General features: G+C 57.9%; 2 protein-coding genes across 6 annotated transcripts in view; one reads left to right on the top strand and one right to left on the bottom strand.

Annotated features, from left to right (window-relative positions):
• Positions 1-2,838, top strand: part of WBP1L (WW domain binding protein 1-like) — a 60,626-nt gene extending 57,788 nt beyond the window's left edge. For 4 of the 5 annotated variants that reach the window (XM_010564800.1, XM_010564803.1, XM_010564802.1 and 1 more), the window contains one exon: positions 141-2,496. In XM_010564800.1, the coding sequence (XP_010563102.1) occupies positions 141-880 (740 nt within the window). In that variant the 3' untranslated portion in view covers positions 881-2,496. Of the gene's footprint in view, positions 1-140; positions 2,497-2,773 lie in introns of those variants that run through there. The other variant, XM_010564801.1, reaches the window with a different exon arrangement.
• A 5,808-nt stretch (positions 2,839-8,646) lies between these two features.
• On the bottom strand, positions 8,647-12,243 carry LOC104830098 (steroid 17-alpha-hydroxylase/17,20 lyase). The gene is made up of 8 exons (XM_010564799.1): positions 11,926-12,243; positions 11,254-11,392; positions 10,520-10,749; positions 10,205-10,291; positions 9,887-10,096; positions 9,462-9,631; positions 9,274-9,377; positions 8,647-9,028 (listed from the first exon to the last, which is right to left on the bottom strand). The coding sequence occupies exons 1-8, from the start codon at positions 12,241-12,243 to the stop codon at positions 8,760-8,762; spliced, it is 1,527 nt and encodes a 508-aa protein (XP_010563101.1). The 3' UTR covers positions 8,647-8,759.
• Positions 12,244-13,008: the final 765 nt, after the last annotated feature.

Genomic DNA, 13,008 nt, shown 5'->3' with positions numbered 1-13,008 from the left:
CACCCCTTGTAAAGCCTGTTGAGCTGTTCAGCAGGAAGCTCCCAGTAGATCACAAATGACATACTGACCTGTGCTAATGACTGTTTTCCTGAGATAAGCTGTTCATGAAATAACTTCTCCTCCTTGTCTCCCACTTTTAGGGTTTTTGCCAAATTATTTACTACCTCCCTATGAGGAAGTCGTGAACCGACCACCGACACCCCCCCCACCATATAGTGCCTTACATCAGCAGTGCGTCCCAGCAGGCAGCAGTAGCACAATCCCGGACACACCAAGAAACCTGCAGCCAGCACAGAGCAGCTCAGCAGCACCCAGTGGCAATAGCAGCAGTACTGACAACACCGGGTCCCCGGGCCTTGGGGACCCTGAGCCCTCCACCACCACGCTGGTCGAGCGAGCAGTTGCCAAAATGCAAAGCATTGAGCCCGGCGGTACCAGTACAGGAGCCGAGCTGGTGGAGAGGGCCAGTCCCGATAAGGATACGGAGTGCAAGGAGGAACTGCTAAAAGGTTACAGCTCTGAGAGCTTAGAGCAGAGCAGCGCCATTCCCGACGTGAAGGACAAGACGCCGGGCAGGCAGCGCCGTTTCACCGGTGACTCAGGCATCGAAGTCTGCGTATGCAACCGGGGCCATCATGACGACGACCTCAAGGAGTTTGACGGGCTCATCGATGATGCTCTGGACGGGCCCCTGGACTTCTGCGACAGCTGCAGTGGCCGCCCCCACGGGGACGAGGAGGAAGGGCTTTTTAATGCCGTGGAAGAGCAGCACCGTGAACACAGCCACCACCACCTGCCTCGGCAGCCAGTGTGTGTACTCTTGAACACAATAAATGAGCAGGACTCTCCAAACTCTTGTACCAATAACTCCCCCAGCTAAGGTGGCAGAGTGAAAGGGAGAATCGGGGGAAAATACAAAGAAATAAAAGTGGAATAAGAGGATTAAAACTTTAACAGGAGGAAAAGGTGATACAATCTTCTTTTTTTAGTTTGTTTTTCTTTCTCCCCTCCAGTATAATTCGGGGACTAGTCCTCGAAGGCCCGGCTTGCAGGGGACGGGTCACTCTGGGTTTTGTTAATCGTGTCCATCCTGCTCTGCGGGGCAGGGACTGATGTTTCTCAATGAGACCTTCTAACAAATGGAATTTTCCCAATGGTGATTTTGGTGATGGTTATTATGAGTTTGTTGGTTTTAGTTTTCTGAAACACTGCTTTATCTCGCAATCAGTAAAGCTCAGCAAATCTCACCCTGGGAGGATGCAAAATCACCGTAAGGCTTCAACCTCCAGGTGTCTTCCCAGAAGCAAGCAGCTTCTGACAGGGCCGGCAGTCAGTAGCCCAAGAGTTCTGGTTTGATATAGTGCTCTTGAGGCATTGGGGATTTATTTTCATCTTAGTTTGGTGGGGGTTTTTTGTTTGTCTGTTTGGGGTTTGGTTTTTTTGTTTGGTTTTTTTTTTTGGTGTTAAGTTTTCCTGAAGCTGATGAATGCCTGAACACATCAGCCCTATAATCTCTGGTGCTTCAGTGTTTAAGACAGCAGGTAGGAAATTTCCACTTGAAGATGATGACTGAAGGACCAGTTTCTTCCAGAATGAGTGTTAGTCTACCATAAGCAGTTTGAAAATAAAGGGTTTGCAGAAGTTTGCCTTTATATGTAATTTTTAAAGACAAGTGTATTCCTTCAATGCCTCTAAGAGCACAGTTAGAAGTAGAATCCAGGCAGCTGGGCTGCCTTCCAAGTACTGTGGTCTCCGAATGACCTTCTCCCGGTGTGCTGCGAAAGGGCTTGGCTTTATTTTTTTCCTTTTTTTGTACCCCGAGAGCAGCACACTTGAGTTAAGATGACAAAAAAAGAACAGGGCTCTCTTTGGCCAGCGTGCCTTCAAGCTTCAGCGATGCATGTTGAACAAATGGAGACGAGAGCTCCGTCCATTGCAAAGGGATGACTTACCATGTAGATGTGGAAGACCTGTGCAGTATTTTTTTTTTTGATCCAAAAGTTTGGTGCGATTCTAATGTTGACCACTTAAAAGAAATGAATGTCTGTTCTCTTTTTCTTTCTCTCTCTTTTTTTTTTTTTTATGGTGGCAACTGGCTACTGTATAATGTCTGTGAGCGTGTGTGTGTGACTGCAATACATGCATGCGAGTCCTACTGGTAATATGAAAGCCTGCTGTAAGACTGCAAGAAAATTTACTGTAGCTTTGCTTTAATAAACGGTAGAGATTTTGTTAGTAACAACCTGAAGGAAAAAAAAACCACAAAGAGCTGAAACTAACATTCCCTAGAGTGCTCGTGTGGAAGAGAGCACAGTTCAGACTATGTATCTTGTTCTCGGGTTTTCTCCCCATCCCTTTTATAATTATGATCATCCAGATCATTACTGTTATGGGGAAAAAAAATTGAAAACTGAACACAGACATAGAAAGATCTGATTGATTGAAAACCAAAATCAGTTTTAAATAAGGTGGAAACCAAAATATAATGCCTTTTCTGATAACTTGCCCATGTGTATGTGTATCATTTTGTGAGTTAAGAACAAGCTTTTTCTTTAGTTTGTGGTTTTGTTTTTTTAACTGGAGGTATGTAGCACTGTGCTGGATACAGATGACAGAGCAAGACAAGTGGTGCTCATTTCAGTATTTTACCCACACATTTGAGGTGGGCACTTTTACCTTACAAGGTTTAGGAGAATCTCACTCCTTTCCCTGTCACAGCCTATCTCTTCCATCAGAAAAACTGATGAAGATGGCTTTTCATTTTGTGTCTTAGGGTGCTCTTAAGAATGAAGGACTTTGATTTGGATTCAGGAGACCTTGTTCCCGGATGCCTGGAGCATGAGTGGTAACAGAGAGGCTGTGTTTGCCCCAGAGCCGGGCTGGCTCTCTGTGCACTGCAGCTGCCTGTGGGCTGGTCACTTCCAGCTGTGTTTACCGACCCCATGTATCTTTTGAGAAGAGAATTAAAGACTCCGGTGCCACCCCTAGGAACTCTCTACGTATTAGCTTCCTCTGTGGTGTGAGGAACAAAACCAGGTGCCAAAAAGCACATCAGTCCTTATGGAGTGGGGTTTTACTGCAGTAAATCCTGGGGACGGCCCCGTGCCAGTGGCAGACCCTTTGCCAACATTTCTGTTGGCATAAGACAAAAATCTCCGCTTTTGCCTTACTGCCATCCCACTAAGGGTGCGGGAACCCCCCACTTCTTCTCTGGACATAGAGGTGAGTGCCAGTAAGCCAAGCTGATGTTTCTAATCTTAAAAAGTCAGGAAGAAGCAGTGGTGTGCCTGTTTCATGACTCCTGGAGGCTTTTCAGGCTTTTAAAGACCATAAACAGGGCACAAACCATGTCTCTTAAGCTTGCATGTGCCTGAGGAGGAGCAGGACTTTCAGTGTGGCTCTCGGTGCTTCAGGCTTTTAGACCTGGACCAGGGGCAGCTGGTGTGGGGAGGAGGAGTGATGCAGGGCAGGACACAGGGCAGATGAGCTCCTCAGAGGCATTCTGGCTGGTGACTCTTGAGTGGGGAAAACACGAGCAGGCAGAGGACTCCCAAAGCTCCAGCTTTGGAGCTTTAGAAAGGTACTTGATCCTCACATGTATCCCTTTGTAGAAAGCCAATGCAGCCCAAACAGAGCTCTTCTCCAAATACACACTGTGGGTGTAAAATGCTGGAGATGTGAGGACATGGGCAGGTGTGCATCTGTAACACCGGAGCACCAAAACCCACCCATTTCCAGCTATAAGGGGTGAGTGTTCTATGGCAGTCCTGAATACGTCATTTCGAAACTGAGTTGCAAACCATGCGGCAGGATTGAGAGCAAATTAGTGTCAATCCACTGCTCAGTGTTTTTCTTTACAATGTGCTTTAAGTGTTGATGCCAATAATACCTGAAGTCTGTTTTTGCCAGAGTCCATGGCAGCACAGCGGTGCTTACACGGCATGTTTTCAGCTGCTGAAATTGGCTCCGAGGCCAGAGACCCGGTGGGCATCCTGGTGGCCTTGGGGTGTGTTGCCTGGGGACAGGCACTGCAGAGCACCGTGCTGTGGCTCAGCGAGAGGGTCCCCTGGGCACAACGGGGGTTCCTGGGACCGGTGGGTACTGCAGCATCGCCTCAGTGTTCCCAAGGGACTCTTCGGCTCCAACGATGCAAACTCTGCCTTTAGGAACACCCGTGGTTTCCTGCACCGTGTCGTTGCATGTTTGTACAACCCCATGGATGGGTGTTGGCTGAAGATGGAGGAAGAGGAGGGAATTCTGTCTCTTGGTGCTTGCTGGCAGCCTGCTCTCAGAGCTCGTACCTGCCTAACTTGAGGCTAAGGAAGGCTGAGGTACAGTTAAGCTTCTGCGTTACATGTAGTCATCGAAAACTTCCTGGGGCAGGAAGCCCGAGCAAGCCTCAGGACAGAAGCAAAAATCGGCAAGCTCCGCCAAAAGCGTGAGGCCGTGCTGCCCAGTGCTGGGAGCTTTGGGCTCCCCAGCTGACCCTCGTCCCTCCGGGACGTGCCTGAGCAGTGAGAGCCTGGGCTGTGCTTGCTTCGTGCCCCGTGCGGCCCGGGCTCCCACAGCCAAATACCCTCTTCTACCCCCACCCCTGCTGGGCTCGTCCCACGGCAACCTGCTCCTGGCAGAGCCTGGCAAGGAGCCGGGGCACAGTCCGGCTCCGGTGAATAAACTCCCTTTGCCTCTTCCCAAAGCCTGCTGCCTCCCAGCCCTCGCTCACCCTCCCTGTGCAACGCATCCCAGGGATGGTTTTCTCGCCCCCTCCCCCCTTATTTTTTTTTTTTTGTTTATATAGGAAAAGCCTGGACCGGGTGGGGAGGGGGGACGCTCTGGCGGCCCCCCAGCTGGAGGCAAGCCCCGCAGCATCCCACAGCGGGCAGCCTGGGAAGGCCAGGATGAGTCGCCTTTCTTCGTCAGAGCTGGTTCCCCCCTCTTTTGCAGCACAGATCTGCGTCTATCAGATGGGACTGGTGCCCGCACCGGGGATGTCGAGGCAGTGGTGCAAGCGCTGCAGTCTCTGTGCCAGGGGGGGTCACAGGCTGCCAGGTTGTTTCTCGATTTGTTTTCGGCTGGCGAACAGCTGTGTCCTGAGGTTTGTGCTTACTCAGCTCGCCTGGCGCCCTGCCCGCTGCAGAGCCCACAGGTATTTTGAGCGTCACCCGGGCTCTCCAGCACAGCCCAGGGCCATCTGCTGCCTGGTGCAAAGTGAAGCCCCTCAAACTTGGGAGGACTCCTGAGCTGAGCCCCAGAGTGCAGCTGGGTCAGCTGAGCGCTGTGGGGGTGGCTGTGCCCCCCAAAACGAGTTTGTGTGACGGGAAGGCTTGGGCTTGCTTTGGCCGGTGCCCTTGGGTCCCGCCTCGGCAAGCTGTGCCTCTGCTTCGTGGGTACCTGGGGTACAGTGTGGGAACAGCTGTGAATGAAAAAGCTTCATCCTTTCCACTGTCACTGATTCCTCTCTTGCAGACCTCCTCTGCCACAGGGACACAGAGCCGCTGGTTCCTGCCCCCCCCGAGCTGCCCTCCCAGCCCTTTGGCACTGCTCCATCCCGTCCTGGTTCCCCTCGTGCAAAGACCCCGAGTGGCCCCAGAGGGAGGGCAGGGACCCAAAGCAGGCTGAGCTGATACAGCAGCAGGATTATTTCAGCAGCAAAAGCCTTGGTGTTCCCAGTGGCTGCCCGAAACCTGGTGGCAGATGCCGGGGTCTCCTGTGGGCGTAGCTGCCTCATCCCCCATTTTTGATTCTCTGGGCTGCCCAGTACCCGGTCTGAACGAAGCCAAAGGGCTCGTCCAAGGTGGTGGATTTGCATGTCTTGGGTCTGAGGGGACCCTGACTTCTGCAGGGGACTCAGGGGGGTGGGAGGAGGGAGAAGGACACCGTGGGCCAGATCTGGCACTGCCCTGCCGCTGGCAGCCCAGGTGAAGCTGTCTGGTGGGGCTAGGGGTTTGGGTGCAGTCCATGGCCCCAGAGCGGTTGTCAGGACATGAATACCAGCCGGATGATTCAGCAGCGTCTCTGCCCATTCCCAGAGTGGGGAGCAGCCATGCTGGCGGCTGTTTACCAGCTCGCAAGGTGCTGGGCAGCTGGTGCTGGGTACTGAACCCCCTGCGGCGGCATCTTCTTCCAGTCGGCCGGTTGGGAGGAGGCAGGCTGGGGCAGGGGACGAGATGCCTCGCAGCAGGGCTGGGCTTGGCGTGACGGAGTTTGCGGCATGTGGCTGGTCTCCAGACCCACGGACAGCAAGTGCTGGCCCTGGCGAACAGGGAAACCCAGCTGGAGTGCGAGTTTTGTGCAAGCGTCTGTGGCTGGAAGTGTCCTCCAGTTTAGAAACACCCCCAGTCCCAAAGTCCCCATTTCTGCCTGAAGGTACTCGCTGGCCTTGAGCGCTTGCTGTGAATGTGCGCACCTTGCTGCAAGCGCCTTTGCAATGGCAATGTGTGTGCAAGGTGCCAGCCCTGTGCTGACTGGCAAGGAGAAAATCCCTTCCCCTACCAAGAGCAAATGCAGTGCCTTGGCAAAGGGGCACAGGGGTGCTGGAGGTCTCAGGCGCATGCTCCTGGAGGAATCACGATGCTGTGGTTGCTGGTGACTGCAGGAGACTGGAGAAGAGCCTCCCTGCTGGCACATGCTGCTGGGGACAGGATCTGGGGCAGGGGCAGGACCAGGCTGGCATGGAGGTGCCAGTCCCTTGGGGAGGCCCAGAGCATCATGTTTAGCAAAGTTTTCCCCAAATCCGCTCTGAGCCCAGTTCCCCTTCACCCACCCAGCTTCAGGCTGTGCTGGCAGAGGTGGAGGGATTGGAAACCCAGCAGCATCCCTGGTGTGGTGGAAACGGTCAGGGGAGCGGGAAGGAGTGTGGGGATCAGCCCTTACAAGCCAAGAGAGACTCCATGCAGCAGCAGCGGGGCTGGGTTGCTACCGCACTCCCCTCTGTCCCGCTTCTGGTGGGTCAGCTGCACGAATCACCCCAAGGATTGCCCCCGGGGCACGTGTGTGCGTGGCGGTTCTTCCTCCAGCTCCTCCCTGCCACCCTGGGCCCCCACGAGAATGGACTGGGAGGAGGGAAGGTGCTCCCAGCACTGTGCTGGGCTGCAAAGGCATTGCCTACATTGTCCCTGTGCCGTGCCGCGGGCTGACAGGACCCATTTGGCTTTAGATGCCAAGTGGTGAGGAGGCTGGGTGAAAGCGAAGTGCTGGTGGTTCGAAAAAAAATGTACGCTTTCACACACGGAGTAAAAGTTTAGTGGTGGGGAGGTTTTATGTCAGTTTTCCTGCCTGCTAGCAAGAGACAGGGCAGGGGGAAATAGAGAAGGGGGAAAATGTAGGTGTGTGCAGGGCTGGGGGTGCTGGCATTGTGCTGGGACTGTGCGGGGCTTTCCCCTCCGCCCTGGCTGCTTTCCCTCCAGGTGCCCTAAGCCATAGCTGTATTGCTATTTAGTTAAATATTAAGAGGTCAAGTAATAGAGAACCAGAAACCTAATTGCATGCTGCTCTCCATGGCATGGTGGTTTTAGGCAAAAGCAAACACGGCCCCTCGCGTTACAGGAAGGTTATGCTGCTCAAAGTGACGGCCATAATCCAGCCAGTGAGCATCGGTGCTTGAGACACCGTGCAGGTGGGAGATGCCACATTGCTGCACAATGAGTGTCGGCGGTCCCCGGCTCCATGGCGCCCAGGTGCTGTGCTGGGGAGGCCACAGCTGAGCTCAGTCCGTGGGGTCTGGGTGCCTCTGGGTACTCCTCCGTGTTCTTGAGCAACAGGAGCCCCCGCTTTTGGCTGGAGCTGGGGCTGCCTGCACCTCCCCGCAGCGCCTCACACACAGGACGGGGTCAGACAGCCCTGCGGCCCTACAAGGTGCTCATGTTCCCTCTGGAAGGGGCTGCATGTGTGCATGTGTACACGTATCCATGTGTGCATGCAAGCACATATGGGCATGCATATGTATGCATGTGCCAGCAGGCATAAATGCATCCCTGTGCTTTTGTGTGCATACACACACTTGTAAATACATGTGTGTGCAGACACCCATGTGCATATGCCTGCACGTGCCGGCAGAAGTGTGTGCGCCTGCGTACCACGGGAGAGGAGCCTGGTGGGAGCTAAAACTGTAGGAACCTCCAAGCTGTTTCCTTCTTTTTCCCCAAAAGGAGCAGGCGGGGGTCCCACTGGTGGGGGCACGCTGTCCTGGGATGGGGCAGGGGATGGCAGGGCTGGGGGAGCTCTCCATGCCCCGTGGTGGGCTCAGCTCCCAGCCCATGTTGTATTTGTTCTCCCTACTCTCAGTGGGGAAACTGAGGCAGGGGCCAGCCAGGGTCACCCACCTGGGGTCACAGCCACCGGGCACGGCCTGGGCATCCCTAACCCTCAAACTGCCCACTGGTCACTTTTCTCCCCTTACCTGGCTGGGGTGGGCCCTTCTCCCCCCCACCAGCTATGTGGGTGGCTGGTCTCCATGGGTCATGGTTGTCTCTGGACAGGCCCCCAACCCCACATCCCTGGGGGTGCAAAGGGGCTGTTTGCGTTAGCACACAGCCTCCTAGGCCCAGTACTCACACGAAGTTGTGGGGCCACCATACATTTCCGGCACCCTCCCACCTCCCCCTGCCCTCAATCGCCTTCCCAAAAAATAGCTGGAGCCAAGCTGCATTGGGAACAATTTTATCCAGACAATCCCGCATCCATGCGGCAGACAGGGCATAGCCTTTATGGTCCCGTCCCACCCCATCCCACCACTGTCCAGGATCTAAGGCTCGTCCCCATCACGAGGCCGCTCGCCAGGCGTCCCTCAGCCTGGCCTTCACCTGAAACTTCTGCACCTGCAGCACGACGCCAAACTTGCCCTCCAGCGAGGGCAGGGGCTGGTCTTGGGGGCACTCAAGCGTGAACCTCTGCAGTACCCAGGCCAGGAAGAGGAAGAGCTCCATCTTGGCCAGGACTTCGCCCAGGCAGACGCGGATCCCCGCCCCGAAAGGCAGGTAGCTGGGCGAGGGCGAGTGGATGTGCTGGCCATGCTCATCCAGGAAGCGCCCTGCAAGGGGAAGGAGCACCAACGGCATCGTCAGGGATCCGTCCTTTCTGTCTGAGACCTGCCCAAGTTCATCACATGTGTGTCCCTCCCATGAGCTGCAAGAGCAGAGACGGTGCAAATGCCCCAGCCAGGGGGGAGCAGGATCCGACCTCCCACCACCTAGCCTGCCCTGGGCTCAGCCTCTCCTGCTGCACCCACCCTGCCGTCCTCTGCCCCTCGAGGAGGACGGGGAGCACCCAACCCACCGGGGTTGAACTCCTCAGGCTTGTCCCACTCCTTCTCATCGTGGTGCACAGACCAGAGGTTGATGACGACCCTGGCGCCCTTGGGGATGGAGTATTCCCCGATGCTGCAAGGTGAACGCAGAGTGAGACGGTCGCTCCCTCCCACTGTCTCTCTGCCCGTGTCCCAGCTGTGCCCTGTGGGGTCTCACCTGGTGTCAGCAAGGGACACATGCGGGATGAGCAGAGGGGACACGGGCCGGATGCGCAGCACTTCGCTGATGGTGGCCTCCAGGTAGGGCAGCAGGGGGCGGTCGCTGAGGTGGGGGTGACGTGCCAGGCCGATCTTCTGGTCCATCTCCTCCTGGATCTTCCTCTGGACCTGGGAGGGGAGCAAGGGCTGGGGTGAGAGTAGGGCGTACCCTGTGTGTGTGGGCTCCCCGTAGCAGTGGGGTTCACCCAGCATCACCAGCATGTCCTGGCAGGTTGTGCAGGGCAGAAGCAAAATGCCCACAATCTGATCCTGCTTATTTGCAAAGCCTGACATTTCTCTTGGCACCTGCCTTCCCCAAAGCCCCCACGATGTCCCTGGTGCCAGAGGGATCTCAGGCCCCCCACTGTGGGGCGCAGACCCTACCTCAGGGTAGTGGAGAAGGTAGATCACGGCCCATTTGAGCACAGTTGTGGTGGTCTCCACGCCGGCCCCAAAGATGTCCCCTACCGTCATGAGGAGGTGGTCATCAGTCAGCTCCAGCCCTGGCACTGAGGGGCTGCTGTTCTCAGCACTGAACCTTACTTGCAGGAGGGCGTCCATGAGGTCCTTCACGGCGTCCCTGCAGAAGGCTTCCTGCCAGGGAACACGCATCAGCCGGGCTGTGCTGGGCACAGTCCCCTCCACCCCAGCTCCAGCACCCTGCAGCTCCCAAGCATCTCCCTGTCCTAGCCCCATTGGCACCTTGTGTTCGGTGAACTTCTGCTGGAGCAGCTGGTCCCGGACCTTGAGGCATCTCTTCAGCAGGGCCAGGTCCTTGTTGGGGAAGATCTGGGGGAGAAAAGCCCCATTACAGCAAGGGGCTCCAGTTCAGCCCAGCCTCTGCAGGCCCGCAGGCAGTCGCTCCATGCCCACCAGGTTACTGGCTCTTGTAGGATACTGGGGCAGGGACCTTCCTAACTCCGGGATGCTCAGGTAGCCCCCTCCTGCAGGACACATCCCAGCTCCTTCCTCTCGTCTAAGGTAAGAGGAACAGGCAGCCCCCCTGTCCCTGCTCACCTGGAGCCAGGGGAAGATGTCCACCAAGCTCTCCTTGGCCACAGTATCCACGATACCCTGGCTGTACTCCAGCATGGCCTCGAACTCAGGGTCCCCGCGCCGGTACGAGGAGTTGAAGCAGAGGGAGCAAACTACATTGGTGACAGCCCGTGTGAGCTCGGGAGCCACGTCCAGGGCCGTATCCTGCGCAGCGCTGAGTGTCTCGCACAGGGACGCAGCCTCCCGGCAGACTGGGGTGGAGGGGAGAGGCAGGTGAGGGGGTGATGGTGAAGCCAAGGGAGTGGAGGGGCCAGCTGGAGGCTGGAAGGAGGGGTCCCCCGCTCATTCAGGGTGTGCAGGCTACAGAGAGCACCCCCCCAGCCAGGGCTGAGCCTCCAGGGGCTGGGACGGGCAGAAGGGATGATGCTGGGTGCTGGGGAGGAGCAGAGAGGATGGAGACGCACAGAGAAGTCTCCGTATGCAGCTTGGTGCTCCTCCTGGGTGGAGTGGGGAGCCCAGGGGGCCGGGAGCTGGCTCCATGCCTCAGTTTCCCCAGCTGTGAGCGAGGGGAGCCAAAGCTCAGGGCAGAAAACACATGGGGAGAGGTGTCAGTAAAGGACTGGGGATGGAAGGAGAGGGGCCGAGCCTCTGTTCCCAGGGGATCAGGGTATGAAGAAGGGAAGAGTCCCACCCAGATCAAGCACAGGAGGAAGACAGAGCGGGGGAGAGCCTGGGGACTGGTGGGGGGCACTTACTGATCCTCTCCAGGGCGAGCGAGCCCTCCCCGAACATGGAGAGGGCAGCATGCACCAACTTGCGCTGGAACTTCCAGAGGGGTCCGTAGCTGGCAAAGGCGATGTCCTTGCCCCCCCGGGACAGGAGGTCCGTGGTCACCTGTGGGACAGGCAGCCCCGGGGTCACCCCACTTTAGGGCAGTCCCGCAGGGGCTGTGTGTTGGAGAGGGGTGATGCTGCGGGGGGTGGATGATCATCTCATCTCATCTCATCTCATCTCAGGGATGGTCTGGGGGGGCTGGTGGTTAGCGCTGGTGGGCAAAGCCTGGGCCATGAGCTTTGCTTTTCCCCTGCCCCAAGGACCGATGGAGAGGTTTGGGCACAGATGCCAGGGTTAGGGGCTGGGGTGCCCAGGAAACTCAGGAGGTGCAGAGACCCTGAACCCACATCCCCATGCCCCAAGATGCACCCAGCCCAGGGGAAGAACGGGCACCCTTGGGATGGAGGATGTGCAGGATTCGCCCTGGAGAACAGGGCAGAGAGGGGCTGCCCCTGCCATTGCCTTGCTGCAGGCAGGATGAGGAGAGGAGACGGACCCTGCTGGGTGCCGGCACCTTTCTTGGAAGCATCTCCCACCTTACCCCAAGCCGCAGTGGGGGGGCCCCCCCCCCCCGAAACCTGCTGCTGACTCACAGTGCGGGGCCGTCCGGCGAAAGCCTTCCCCTTCTTCAGCAGTACCTCCCTGGCGTGCTGGTAGCTGTTGACCACCACCACGTAGTGGGAGCCCATCCAGAGGGCATAGAGGCTGCCATAGTGGCCCTGCAGGCGCCAGAGCCGCAGGTGGAGCTGGGGGTGCCCGGCCAGCTGCAGCAGGCTCCCCACCAGCGGCAGGGACGGCAGGCTTCGCGGTCGCCCCAAACCTGTCCCCGTCCCCAAGGTGGCTCGCCGGCGTGCCAGCCCCCAGGCGCAGAGCAGGGCCAGGACCAGGAGCAGGATGCCCAGCAGCGGCATGGTGGGGCCGGCTGCGGGGCTGTGGCAGCGCAGGGAGCCTTTATACCGGCTGCGGAGTTGTCGCCTTGACCCTGAGGCAGGCTCCCCTCCTTATCGGGGGGATGGGGAGAGGGGGAACCGGGCGCTGGGCCCACGGCCAGCTCTGCAGCTGGTCACCCGGCGGGGAGCGAGGGCAGCAGGGCCATGGCTGCACCAGGTGGCCATGGGGGAGCCGTGTCCGGTGGGCTGCGGGCCAGGGGACGCCCAGGGCCGGATCCGTCCTTGGGGTCTGTCCCCAGGGCCCTGTGGTGGGTGAGGGGTGCCGGGGTAGCTGAGCCCTCGGGGTCTCCCCTGGGTGCCACGAGTGCAGCTGCGGACTGATGGGGCATTGGGGTCTGTCCCCAGCCTGGGAGCCCCTCGATGTGCCCGGGAGGGGATGGGGGCACTGGGCAGCACTGGGCAAGCACGGGGGAGTGCTGAGAAGCCCTGGGCAGCACTGGGCAGCCCTGGGAATGCTGAGAGGCCCCGGTCAGCCCTGATCGTGAGCCCTGGTCACTGCTGGGCAGCCCTGGTGAGCACTGGGCAGCCCCAGGCAGCACTGGGCAGCCCCGGGCAGTACTGGGCAAGCTCTGGTCAGCACTGGGCAGCCTCGGGCAGCACTGGGCAGCGCTGGGCAGCCTCGGGCTGTCCCTGCCCGGGGCGATGTCCGAGTCTGAGGTGTCCTGGGGGAGGCCATAGGGGGACAAGAGCCCCGAGGGCGCCGGCCCCGGGCAGAGGCGGCCCCTC

This window comes from Haliaeetus leucocephalus, unplaced genomic scaffold (genome assembly GCF_000737465.1).
Source record: "Haliaeetus leucocephalus isolate CR32 unplaced genomic scaffold, Haliaeetus_leucocephalus-4.0 Scaffold184, whole genome shotgun sequence".
NCBI lineage: Eukaryota > Metazoa > Chordata > Aves > Accipitriformes > Accipitridae > Haliaeetus > Haliaeetus leucocephalus.
This window is presented reverse-complemented; position numbering and strand designations above follow the sequence as displayed.

What these genes read in the sequence shown, in the direction of transcription:
- LOC104830098 (XM_010564799.1), bottom strand. Translation starts at nt 12,243, where the DNA reads ATGCCGCTGCTGGGCATCCTGCTCCTGGTCCTGGCCCTGCTCTGCGCC. An exon ending in GCTCGCCCTGGAGAGGATCA is followed by an intron (nt 10,750 to 11,253) that starts GTAAGTGCCCCC and finishes CCTCCACCCCAG; the next exon opens with TCTGCCGGGAGGCTGCGTCC. An exon ending in GTGTCCCTTGCTGACACCAG is followed by an intron (nt 9,378 to 9,461) that starts GTGAGACCCCAC and finishes TTCACCTTGCAG; the next exon opens with CATCGGGGAATACTCCATCC.